Genomic DNA, 14,206 nt, shown 5'->3' on the forward strand with positions numbered 1-14,206 from the left:
CTTCTTCCCCAAACAACAACAACAACAACAACTACAGCTACAACAACAACTACAACCACGGCGCGCGGGGGGAGTGTGCGTCCTCCCACCAGCTCGGTTAGCCGCCATGACCATGCGCTCCACGGGGTTACCACGAAGGGGCTGGCTGTCAGCTCCTCGTCAAGGGCGGAGCCTGGTAAACCCCCCGCACGCACCCAATGAGAAGCAACGTGCCGATTCCACGAGGCGGAGCTAACGAGCCGAGGGCGTGTCACTCCCCGCCGGATATACGAAGCGACTCACCGGATGTGAGGTCAGATGCGCCCCCAGCTTGAAGAAGAGCAAGTCACTACCTCGAGCGCTGTGAGACCTCCCGCATCTCTGGACCGGACCGAGTCGATTCTGTCCCTGAGCCCAGGTGCACCTGGAGCCATCGATCCTGCCTTTCCTAGCCATCAATCCCCGTGTGAGTCAGCCTTTTGTCCCGTTTATCTGTCGTCTGTTGGGGTTAATATAAGATTGTGTCTAAGTGCTTGTCTTTCTATGCTGTACCTCTCGTCCCTGTAATCTGACCTTCCGAACGAATATAATCTCCTCCGGAGGTCTTGAGAACCGTATCCATGGTGTCGTGTCATTTTAATCCCAGCCGTGTGTCTTTTCCTTCATTGACCTAGCGTAGCGCGATTAGTCAACGTTCGGGTATAATCGGGTAACTTGTGCAGACGTGGTCATACCAAACCGCTCGGTAAATAACATCTAAGCCACGTCTGTAACAATATATATATATATACACACACACACACACACACACACACACACACACACGTCTGGGTGTGCACGATAGATTGTTTATCCATATAATGTGTGAAGAAAGATTTTATATATATATATATATTTCTGTCAGTTGATTAATTGTTTGTTTGCCATTTGTATTACAGTGTACAAGAAGGTAGAAATAAATGAATGACATGTTTATCTAACCATTTATTCGGGGGAAAATTATTACGGAAGTGTACCAAGCTGTTTTACTTGCAATTTTCAAAGGGCCCTCCCTCGTGATCGATGCACAATTGCAGCCGAGCAGGCACAGAGTGGCACACACACTTGCAGAGTTCGATATCAATTTCCTCAAACTTTGCAGTGATTTGAGCCTTCAATTCCTGAATGGTACGAGGCTTTTCACGATAAACGAGGTCTTTCATGAGCCCCCAAAGAAAGAAATCTGGAGGTGTAAGGTCTGGAGAGCGTGCCGGCCACTCGATCGGACCGCGGCGTCTGATCCACTTTCCGGGATCCACTTACACTTCCGTAATAATTTTCCCCCAAATAAATGGTTAGATAAACATGTCATTCATTTATTTCTACCTTCTTGTACACTGTAATACAAATGTCAAACAAACAATCAACTGACAGAAATATATATATATATATCTATATATCTATATATAAAGGAGGTGTGTGTGTGTGTGTGTGTGTGTGTGTGTGTGTGCTGTGTGTGTGTGTGTGTGTGTGTGTGTGTGTGTGTGTGTGTGTGTGTGTCTGGATGTCCGCTTATAACAAGAACTACACATTGGAGAAAAGTTTTAGACACAGATTCGGAATCAGCATAAAATCCTGGTGGTTATAGGCTACGTTTTATTTTAATATCAATGGTTTAAAAAACCGCGTCAGCTGCAATTCCATGGGGTAGTTTGTGGCGGCGCTATTGCCCCTTCCGATCCCGCGGTTGCGCGTACGTACAGTATACTGTACGTACATATTTATATATTTTCAATGTGCTTTTTATTGTATTTTTAATTGTTTTTTAGCTTCTTTTATTGTTAATTTATGTACTATTGTATTTATTTAAAATAAATTTTAAAGGAAAACAAATGTTTTCATGTCCGTAGAGGAGTGACGTAAAGTCGCACATAATGACCAACCTGGCGCGCATTTTTTCGCGCCAAGACCGACATAAACGGCTAGTTGAGACTTTTCATTCGAATTCGACTTCCATTAACCCTTCCAAACTGTTGGACAACAATAATTATTTCAACTGTTGGAATTGAAATAATTACTTGTTTCCAACAGTTCGAAATTTAATAGGAATACGAATTCGAATAAAATCACAACTGAAAAAAAAAAACGTCGACGTTTTAAAATTATGACGTCACTCAGCGTTTTCGGAACGTTACATTTTTCAACTTCATATTCGGAATCAGTACGTCCAGAGCAACTACAGCACACCTTAAATGTTATAAAAAACCTTCGGTTTTAAAATTATGACGTCATCAGCGTATTTCGTAACGTTAATTTTTCAACTTTGCCGACAATGACTTCCGACTACCGGGTTCGGAATGCGGGACCAATGCCATTTGACAGGGAATAAAAAATAAATGCGACATTCAATTGACGACAATGACTTCGGACTTGACTCCCCCCTCCCCCTCCCCCCTCCCACTTCCCCCCTACCCCTTCCCCTTCCCCTCCCCCTTTCTCCCGCCCCCCCTCCCCCTCCACTCCCCCCTCCCCCCTCCCTCCCCCCTCCCTCCCTTCCCCCCACCCCCACCCCTCCCCCTCCCCCTCCCCCTCCCCTCATCCCTCCCCTCCCCTCATCCCTCCCCCTCCCCCCTTTCCCTCCCCCCCATGGCCCTCCCTTTCCCCCCTACCCCCCTCCTCCCCACCCCCTTCCCATCCCCCCTTTCTCCCTCCCCCCTCCCCCTCCACTCCCCCCTCCCTTCCCCCCTGGCCCTCCCTTTCCCCCTACCCCCTCCTCCCCACCCCCTTCCCATCCCCCCTTTCTCCCTCCCCCCTCCCCCTCCACTCCCCCCTCCCCCCTCCACTCCCCCCTCCCCCCTCCACTCACCCTCACCTCCCCCTCCCTCCCCCCCATGGCCCTCCTTTCCAACCTACCCCCTCCCCTCCTCCTCCCCCCTCCCCTCCCCCTTGCTCCTCCCCCCCCTCCCCTCCTTCCTCCCCCTCCCCATCTCCCCCTCTTCATCTCCCCCTCTTCTCTCCTCCTCCCCCTCCCCCTCTTCTCCCCTCCCCCTCTTCTCCCCTCCCCCCTCTTCTCCCCTCCCCCCTCTTCTCCCCTCCCCCTCACCCCTCCCTCCCCCCTTTCTCCCTCCCCCCTTTCTCCCTCCCCCCTCCCCCTCCACTCCCCCCTCCCCCCTCCACTCCCCCCTCCCCCCTCCACTCACCCTCACCTCCCCCTCCCTCCCCCCCATGGCCCTCCCTTTCCCACCTACCCCCTCCCCTCCCTCCTCCCCCCTCCCCTCCCCCTTGCTCCTCCCCCCCTCCCCTCCTTCCTCCCCCTCCCCATCTCCCCCTCTTCATCTCCCCCTCTTCTCTCCTCCTCCCCCTCCCCCTCTTCTCCCCTCCCCCCTCTTCTCCCCTCCCCCCTCTCTCCCCTCCCCCCTCTTCTCCCCTCCCCCTCACCCCCTCCCCTCCCCCCTTTCTCCCTCCCCCCTCCCCCTCCACCCTACCCCCTCCCCTTCTCCCCTTCCCCCCTCCCCGCCTCCCCATCCCCCACCCCCTCTTCTCTCCTCTCCTCCTCCCCTCCCCCCTCTTCTCCCCTCCCCCCCTCTCTCTCCCTCTCCCCTCTTCTCCCCTCCCCACCCTCTCCCCCTCCTCTCCCTCCCCACCCTCTCCTCCCCGCCCCCCCCGTTCCCTTCCCCTCCCCTCCCTTCCCCCGTCCGGCAATGCGGGTACTTCCCATGTAGGCCGGTCATTTTACGAATATACCCACCACAAATTGCAATAGTAATGAAACTTGGCATTTTTGCTTCTTTTGACCCATGTAATAACATAGTAAAAGTCAAGGAATAACGAGGCATTGGAACACATTCATTTCGAGCAACCACTTTTTGACAGTTATGCACGAAAATAAGCTAATAAAAATGGCACAAAATAATGCACTTAATTTGTTATTTCGTTCACATTCTCAAAAGATGTCAGAAATGTAAGTGTTTAAGAGTGTAAGACAGGCCTTATGCCCTGGTTTTACAATACATTTGACATGTAAAGGTATATATATTGAGATAATTGACATTTAAGGTAGCTTTATCCCAATAAAATTGAATTTTTTCGAAAATATACATATCAATGAATTTTGAAAGCTAATATAATGGTCTATCATATTCTTATATCAAATTAGATTTTACTCTAGTCTAATTAGGTGAACAAAGACCTAATTAGGTGAATAAAATTTAATTACACGAACAATGATCTCCATAGCAACGACTTTGGACCTTGGATACGGTCGCTTTTATATAACCAATCTCAAAAAGTGTGGTATCAAAAGATTCGGAATAGCCTATAGTGCAATCCGGACATCAACAAGAGTGCCACGTTTATCTGTGACACTGAAGGATGTTGAAGCTGTGGGTCGGATAAACATCCGGCATCTGACATCACCTTGCGATGGTCTAGATACTCTGAGGTATGAGGTTCTGCAAGATGAGATGGAAAAGGACAGATCTACCAACCTTGACCTCCTCTGGAAGCTGTCCCTCACATTGCGCTCACCACGACCAGCATGGTCTGGCATGATGCAAGCCGTGCACACTGGTGTACATCCAGGTCAGTCTGCAATCTTTCTGCTTCCCATGATCGACATGAACAGCAGTGATCCAACTTGCATCTATTCAACATTGACATTTCTATGTGAGCACGCCAAACAGTACAACGCAAAGGTCATCATCACATTTGACCAACCACTTTGGTGGAAGGCGCTTACCATCATCGAAAGCCAACCGGAGGGCAGTGACTTGCGTAAGGTTGTACTGCGCTTGGGAGGCTTCCACACGTTGATGAGCTTCTTGGGAGTATTGGAAATATCATGTCAGGATCTGGACTGCGCTCTGTTCTGGAACTGGTGTATGCTGAGAACACTGTAACGCACATGCTCTCTGGCAAGGCATATGACCGAGCTATCCGTGGTCATCTCTTGGTTGATGCAGCACTGAACACTCTCCTCGCAGAAAGGGTACTTGGTACGCTAGTGGCCTGCTTGTTCGCAGGCTCAGGATGATGGCCCTCAGGGCACTACAGGAGATGACGAACCAAGTGAAGACGCGATAATGCAAAGCATAGATGAGGCACAGGCAGCCATGGATCCGCATGATACCGAGGCAGGACAGGCAGCCATGGATCCGCGTGATACCGAGTCAGGGTCGCAAAGTGTGGGAGCTGGCCCAGTTGACCTGTGTGAGCTACGAAACCTGTATGATTCATTGTTGAAGGGTGAGGGTTGCACTGAAGATATCCTTTCAGCCCCGGTTCTGGACTCTGTTCGTGACATCATGAATGTTGCTCGACAATCGAAGAAGGATCTGCGTACAGCACAGCTATGGCTGCAATACATGGACATGATAGACATTCTGAGGACATTCCTGAGGTCGGAACGCACTGGTGACTGGCGTCTGCACGTGCACGGCTTTGCACGACATGTTGCCCTACCTAGCAGCTGCAGGCCACAATCTGTACACAACATCTGTGTACATCTACCTGCAGCGACTGGCACAACTGTCTATTCAGCATCCGGAGGTCCACCATCAGTTCCAGAATGGATTTCACGTAGTGCGGCGTTCAGATCGGTACTAGGGCCGGCTTGTCCACAGATCTTGTGATCGAGCAAGTGCTCATGAGAAGTGTGAAAACCACAGGGGGACTAACAAGGGGTCGTGGAATGAGCGAGCCGCAAAGGATCACGTGGCTGCTGTCCACCCCCATATGTGCAGAGGTCAACATGGCTTTGCAAGAGTACACATCAGTGCAGTATGGGACCAGTGACCAGCACAAAGAACAAAGCGCAGCTCGACAAGGACGGGACACAGATGACACGCACAAACTTATTCGCTACCTGTCATCAAAGGATCCCTTTGGAAACGATCCAACTCTGCAAAGCATTGACACTGGCATCACAGCTGGAGATTCGGTCAATGCTGACCAAGCAGCGTCAGTCGGCAGGAAGATCTTAGATGGAATGCTTGACAAAAAGGTTCTTGATCACACGTTCAAGAAGAAAGATCAGGTTGTGACTCTTGACACACGTTCATCATTGAAAACTGGCAGACAATCCGTTCTGATAGATCCACAACTGTTGTTCCAACGTCTGAGTACGGCAGGATCACGCTGTGATGACCTCAAAGAGTCTTCAAGTACGAACTAAGCAGTTTCCCACCAGCACTGTTTAAGACCACTGATATCCTGCTTGAGGCCGACAAGCCAGCGCTAGCCGAAGCCATTTGGAAACAACTCCCCCTTGACGTTCGCAACACAGTGCTGCCACAGAATGTGCAATATGTTCTGGATGGTGGGGCATTGCTACACAGAATGCCTTGGAATTCTGGCGAGACATATGGAGGAATCGCCAGTCACTACGTGCGATATGTTGGAGACAGGTATGGTAATGCTGTCATAGTGTTCGATGGATATGTGAGCGCACCCTCCACCAAAGATGTAGCGCACAGCAGGCGCGTTCGATCTCACAGCAGTCCCCTTGTCAACTTCACAACGGACATGGTATGTACTATGAAGAAAGATGACTTCCTTGCCAACCAAACAAATAAACAACGTTTCATCAATCTACTGAGTGATGACCTTCAACGGCGGCACAACGCTGTTCATCATGCCAGGGCAGATGCAGATGTTCTCATAGTGGAGACAGCCATTGCAGGTGCAAACACCAAGGACACCGTGATAGTTGGCGACGACACCGATCTTCTTGTTCTCCTTTGCAGTCGTGCAGGGCCCACATCTCACAACCTGTTCTTCCGACCTGAGCCTAAGCTGACGTCAAGGAGGCAAGCAAGATGTTGGAATATCGAGCAAGTGCAAAAGACACTTGGACGCAATGTTTTGTGACAAGCTTCTTGTTGCACATGGACTCCTGGGTTGTGATACCACGTCAATAATTTACTCGATTGGCAAATCAACAGCCTTGAAGAAGCTGAACTCCAGTGCGTATTTCTCCGAGCTTTTGGCAACTTCAACACTCCTGGAGCGTCAAAAGAGGATGTCATGACAGCTGGAGAGAATGCCCTGGTTTGCTTGTATAATGCCCAGCCCGGGGAAACACTGGACATGCTGAGGCTTCAACGCTTCCACCAGAAGGTTTCAACAAGCACTGTCAGAGTTGAGCCTCGTACCCTGCCCCCTACATCAGCATCTGCAAAGCAACATTGCCTACGGGTGTATGTTCAGGTTCAGCAGTGGCAAGGAGTTGCCATGGATGCCAATGGTTGGGGATGGGCTATCCGTGACGAGAGAATGGTTCCCGTGATGACCGAGATGAAGCCTGCTCCAGATTACCTTCTAGATGCCATCCACTGTGGCTGCAAAACAGACTGCAGCACCCTACGATGCAGCTGTCGCAAGTACAGCCTGGAATGCTCTTACGCATGCAGTGAATGCAAAGGACTTCACTGTTCTAATGTGACCTTGTCAGAACCAGAAAGTGATCCAGAAGAAGAATAAGCTCTTAGGTTGGTGCTTGAATCGCAGTTCATTCAATTATTAAATAAAACACTTTTTTTTTTTTTCAATATATATATATTTTTTTCAATATTATTTTCAATATTATTTAACGATTTTTTTTGTATATATAGTACGATATGAACTTGTTCACATAAAGCCATTACATTGCAGGCCTCAGGGACATAAAATTGCAGGATCTCATAAGGATTTAGCACGGAAACAGTTTTTGGTCTGAAAAATTTATGCAGATTTTCGCTTAAAACCTTCTCTTAAAGATTGCAAAAATTGGAAATGTTCCAATGCTCCGATTCTCCTTGACTTTTAGTATGTCATTCTCCACTAAATTTGACATTGAAAAATGCATGTTTCATTACTATTGCAATTTGTGGTGGGTTCGACCCCAAAATGGCGTAGATTGACTGGACTAATGGCCAGCTGTACGTGGGCTGCTCGAGGGTTGGAAAACCAAGCAATCTTTATGTCTTGGCACCAAGTAAGAAAACCAGAAATGTTGTATACCAAGAGGTTTGAGAAATTGACAATTGACAAAACGTCATGTAGGAAATGTACTGTGATATTGCTCTAAAATATACATGTTCTTTTCATCATATATTTGTACTATTATTATTCAAGCCGGGTACCTCAGCTAGTATATATATATATATATATATATATATATATATATATATATATATATATATATATATATATACACAAAGAATTAAGTTAAGCACCCCCCCGTTTTTTTACAACCTCGCACATTACAAGTTTGTTGTCGTCAAAACAGTGTAATATACCCATGATATTGCTATATTTCTGGAGAAGTGATATTATGGTCACATAAAAACATAACAATCATGCCGTTTTCAATATTTTATCTGAATAATTTAAGGTGAAATTTTTTGGGAATTTTAGGCATATTTTCACCTCAATTTAAGTATGGAGCTATAGGTCCATCACGGACAGTGTGGATGACGTTTATGTTTTCTAACGTACAGTCATTGTTCTGAGAAGACCTCTAGCGATCTTTGCGTCAATAACGTGTGTAGGACCCACGTGATCGGATCACTGACTCAACCAATCACTTTTTTTCACTTTGATCACTCAATTTCATCAATGGATAATTGCTAATGTCATACCAATCATTATTTGATCTCACATACCTTAGAATATATGCCAATGTATACATATACACAAAGAATATATATTAGGGGGTGCTTACCTTAATTCGTTGTGTAGGGGTGCTTAACTTAATTCTTTGTGTATATATATATATTATATATATATATATATTATATATATATATATATATATATATATATATATATATTATATATATATATATATATATATATATATATATATATATATATATATATATATATATATATATATATATATATATATTATATATATATATATATATATATATATATATATATATATATATATATATATATATATATATATATTTGTTGCGGTTTTGAGTTTTGTACAGTCAGTATAATAAGTCAGTATAAAGTATAATAAAGGTTAAAATTTCCCCCTCATAGTTAGTCACACAAGCAACATGTAGCCTCGCGATAGTGTAGTTATGTCTTCGTATTTGTGAGCTTAGTCCTTTTCCTATGTTAGTTCTGCGTTGAGTAGAGTCAGGAGAATAGGCCCTAATTCTACCGACTTTCCAGCCTCCCTAGCCTCATGCCCCCTTGCGCTGACTTTGGTTCATTTTGGGCGAATTAACATGAGGCAGGCCTAGGAGGGTCGGGGCGGAGCCGAATGAGGGGCGGCAGAGGTGCTGACGGTAAGCACGAGCCGCCAATCAGGGCTCAGAGGTGGTGGCAGCAGCACTGCGTCACAGGGCGTGGTTGGAAGGTTCGAGAGGGTTCCAGAAGGTTCGGGGGTGTACCTATATAACCCATTGCGCAAAGCCCCCACGAGGACTTGCAGCAAAAGAACTTGCCCCCGATAGGACTCGCTGATGAGAAGAACTCGTGCGCACTGGAATCGTTGACGAGCAGGAGTTAAGAGCGTCAAAGAACTTTGAGAGATACGCAGGTGAAGAAAGATGCGCATGAACCGGAATACGTGCTATTATAAAGTGACGCTCGGTTGAGCTAGAGGCCGAGCTGGTACAGTGCTTTAAGTCACGCGAGTGATAACGGCTGTGTAATCGCCAGCCGCGCTGAGAGTCCCGCATTTGCCATTCCACCTCATCGGCTGCCTTTGTTCGGGAGACACGCTATGAGGTTCCTTCCACCGCCTGCTGCCATCTTCGCGGGACGTGCTGGGACCGTGGAGAGCCGGACGGGGCCGTTCCTGGACGACCACGTCGACGCGTCGAGCTGGGACATCAATCCATCTGCAATTCCCTGTGTGAGTGTGACGGGCCCGAGTCCGGGGGATAAGATAAGACCGACTCAGTGCTGCTCTGTGTCTCTGCATCCCGATTACTGTATATACGTGTGGGAATAATTAAACCTGTGTTCTTCCTTTTCCATTCGATCGTTCCTGTGATTTCCTTATTGGCTAAGCGTGGTACGAATAGAACCGCTCGAATCTGGTTCCACTACCTAAACTGCACGGACCACGTGGTACTCAATCCGCTCGGCGTACCCAAACCACACATGGCTCGTGCGAGGCTTGCTTTCTCGCTTCCGTGGCGGCGCAGGGATTTAGGTACGAGTGAGACTTGGTCCCAAAACCCTACTTTGCGTTTGCCTGGAAGGGGCGTTTCAAGTCTCGGTTCCGCCAAGCCCAGAAAGAACAAGGGGATTAATCCCCCCTTGGTAAGGGCAAGAAGGGCGGCGGAGAACCGTAACAATATACATATATATTGTTACGGATTCGTAACTTCCGTTATTGGGGTTTTCACCCACTTGACATGTTTCTGATATTAGGTATTATTATTATTCTCAAAAGGTTTATTATTCAGGAACAGCTATCTAAAGTTAAAAAGGTTAACTTAAAATGATACAGGAAATCGTGCACCGGAAAACCTCGAGCGAGGAGGAGGAGGCGGTGAGAAAAGTCGGAGAAGAAGCTGGTTGCTTTGCGTTCTGGATCGACCGTCGTCGAGCAAGAGACACGAGTGAACTTTGGGGTTTCCTGGAAAGGGATTCCGCGATAGAGTTGTTATCGCTGTGACTGATCAAACCTGCGTGTCAGGTTGGCGTTGGATTCGGAGGCACCATCGTCGTGTGATTACGTCTCAACCAAGCCCTCTCCCTTCCACACATCTCCCTGCTCTCAAATGTTGTGTTTGTGTGCTTCCCCTTCTCTCCCCATCTTGTTTTCCGCTCCCTCTTTTTATATATTTTGTTTGTCTGGTTGATTTGTTTGTGAAGTAAATGTTAGCTCTTTCATGAGCCTCGATTCAGTAAACAAAACAAACAAAAAAAAAAGTACGAGCCGTCCGCCATTTTGACTCGTGCGCTTTGTGCGTCGAGCAAACTTTCCTTGCTTCGTCAACCGTTTCCACCACGTTCAGACGTATCTGTGGTGTGTGTGTGCACCGAGGCTTCTGAAGATTACTTTGCGGCTCGCCGACCGTGAACAGTGAAAGTTCGTACCTGGAGGGGGCCTTTGGATTTCCCAGTCGCCATGAGTGCGCCTTTGTGCCACTTTAACCACGTGACCCTTTTCTCCGCTTTGGGTCGCGTGCGCCTTGGTGCCGTTTTGGGTGGTGTGTCTGTGCCTGCCCTTGGAACGAGATTCTGGTTTAGAGTCGACATCGTGCCGTTGATCACTGGAGGGGATCAACTCTGAGCTCAAAGACGGAAATATAGAGACATTGGGGAAGGTTCTTTCCACTCACTTGGAACACTGTGAGTTACTTTATGCATGCTAGCTGATGGAATAGAGAGTGCACTCTTAATTGTCATTTGTAGTAATGTTATTCCTGTGTGATTTATAATATATTATTGGTTTGTTCATAATCATTGGTGTTGTTTCCTTATTGATTAAGACACGGAAATATATTTTTTTTTGCCGTGATTCCTCCCGGGGTTCGGAGGTATACCGAGACCAGGAGGTCGGGGAGGAACACGTAACAATATTGTTACGGTTTTTAGAACCTTCACTTTGTATAATAATAATTCTTGTAAATATCCCCCTTTGTAAAGGTTGCACCCTAGCTAGGCCATGTACAACATGTCGGACACCATAGATTATTCTTTAGTTATTTCATTAGTATGTGTTTCAGGTAAGGATCTGTTTCCAATAGTTGAGTCTGCGTTGTATTAATCAAATAAGATAGGCCCCTTCAATTATTCCCAATCATCTCGCTCTCTCCAAAGTGCCAGTAGCCGTATTGCAGCGTTCGCTGCCTTTTTGGTTGTTTGCTGGCCCAAGCCGCCATTACGTACGCGGTCAGTGGGAGAAAAAGGGAGGAGCGGCCAGGAACATAGGCGTGGCCCCATAGACGCGTCACGAGGGGAGGTACGAATGAACCCTCGTGGCCAATCCGGGCCGAGGCGTGTTCACAGGTAGGCGGAGCAAAGCGGACGCGGCTTGATACGCGAAGCTTCCAATAAAAGCGGAAGCGCAAAGCCTTTTCACAGAGAGACCGAGGGAGATGAACGAGATTGGCAGAGGCGAGAGAACAGCGCAGAGGCGGCGAACATAAGAACATCGCGCAGAGGATCGTTTGGGACGATCGTTGTCAATACGAACTGCCGTGGTTTTGAGAGCGTTCGGTACGCTATACGTGCATTCATCCCAGCCCCTCGCGTTTGTAAGGTCCGGTCACGCGCCAACGACGTCAAGCTGCCAGCTGTCCTTCACCCGCGGACACGGAGCCTGGACCACCCCCTCGCCTGGAACCATCTGCCTGGACCTTCCTCCCCTACCAGCTACCTTTCGTGTGAGTCTGTTTGTATTGTCAGGGGCATGTTATATAAGAGTGTCTAAGGTTGCCCTATGTCCTTTTGTTTCGTCTTCTTGTATATTCCCTTCTTTCGTTTCCTCTTTTAGATAGTAATAAATCATATTTGTTCTTCCTTTACCCTTCTTATTCTTTGCTTCCTCTCATCCGATCGCTTGCGTCCTGTCCCCAATTGAATATCAGTGGCACGATTAGAACCGCTCAGAATCGGGTTAGTTTTATCGCTAACGGCTCGGATCGTGGATTGCTAAACCGCTCGACAATTACCATCACATCCGCGGTTCGAGCAGGGACTCATCCCCCTGCTTTGCGGAGAGATTGGTGAAGGTATTTGGGAAACCTTTGACCAATCACCCTGGCCAATCTCATCCTGCAAAGGAGCGGGATAGTTCCAGGACCGGAGACGGCCAGCTTAACAAGACGAGGGGATTAACCCCCCCTTGCTAACGGGAGTGCCGTACTTCGAGATCCGTATATATATATATATATAAAATATTACACACCCAAACTTTGAGATAAAAGTTTTGTGAAAACACAATGTGTATTATATTTGGAAAATTACCACATACATTATTTGCAAAAGGTAACAAGAAGGTGGCACGACTGCTTAGCTCGTTGGAGTAGTTGACGCAAGAAAGCTGAAATAATAAATGATTTGAAGTTCTCTCTTTTTTTTTTCCGCTTTCTTGATTGATTTGCTTTATCAGCATCATTCATGGTTCCCATCACTTGTTTATATTCCATCTGCCTTCCCTACATCAATATGACATTACTGGTCTCAGTTCACTCTCATTTGTCTGTGATCCAAGTGTAAAGCATCTGCCATGTTAAGAAACTTAATAATTTGGAATCCGGACATGAGAAGTACATGTCATAAACAATTGGAGACTTGCCAATCTTCTCATTGACACACTCTTGTATTTTGTGTCTGAATATCTCCAGGTGCTACAGAATGCGAAAGAGCAGATCAAGTGGTCTTTGCTTAAGTGATGGTCTTTCCGGTTATATCCTTCATTCCACTGAGAACGTTTTTCATTCCTTGCAGCTTGAATTCTGGTCGAGAAATGTGCTAAATTTTTACTGATGTGTTATATTCTTCTTCTTTATTTTAAAAAGATTTCATCTTTCTCGGATGGATTTTTGAATGCCTGTTTCTGTTTTCTTGTGTGGGGGGGGGGGGGGGGGGGATTTTAAAAAAACAAACTTTTCAAAAAAGATCAGTAACGTGCAATGGTTTGAGGAAGTTCAAGGAATAATTTCAGATAATTGCTACAGAATGCAGCTTAATGCATCTCACTTGTGTTGCAAGACTTGTGTGCTGTTGCATTTGTTGGTAAATAGAAAGTTGAAATATGTATTTTATAAACTTTGTTCAGCTTTAATGGAATATAAGCACTGCAATATTTTGCATTCTGAAGACAAATAAAAATTGTACATTCCTCCAAATTGTACATTCTGTTATTCTTCACCATAAGTTCGTTCTGATCTGTTCCATGACTGAAGCGCTATAACTGTGATTGGGTTATTACAAACACAAGGTGCTTCAACTGTTCCCAATATCTCATTTGCCCTTTTTTGCATTACAGAGGGATCTGTGTCCCCCACTCCCAACTGCCTCCCCCCTCTCCTCCAACCCTAAGCTTTGCATAGTCAAGTCCCATTTTCAGGAATTGTGACACCCCCAGGCATTTTTGAGTAAAATTTGGCATACCCTATCTTCTAAACTCTAAAGAGTTTGGTGATTTTATGAGCAAAAAAAATCTAAAATGTCTGGAAAAATCTAGAAGTAGATTGAAGACCATTTTGGCATACAATTCCATTGCAACTTCCCCAACACACTTACGAGCACTTCATTTTGGGGTGATGATTCTTTGTTGGAGCGCC

At 46.5% G+C, this 14,206-nt stretch overlaps 1 protein-coding gene across 1 annotated transcript in view; it reads left to right on the forward strand.

The window, feature by feature from the left end:
- Window positions 1–13,768, forward strand: part of LOC137429657 (coatomer subunit zeta-1) — a 53,685-nt gene extending 39,917 nt beyond the window's left edge. Inside the window, exon 9 of the mRNA XM_078779692.1 lies at window positions 13,265–13,768. Coding sequence (XP_078635818.1) covers window positions 13,265–13,312 — 48 coding nt within the window. The 3' untranslated portion in view covers window positions 13,313–13,768. The remainder of the gene's footprint in view (window positions 1–13,264) is intronic.
- Window positions 13,769–14,206: the final 438 nt, after the last annotated feature.

This window comes from Myxine glutinosa, chromosome 6 (assembly GCF_964187855.1).
Source record: "Myxine glutinosa chromosome 6, kmMyxGlut1.1, whole genome shotgun sequence".
Classification (NCBI taxonomy): Eukaryota; Metazoa; Chordata; class Myxini; order Myxiniformes; family Myxinidae; genus Myxine; species Myxine glutinosa.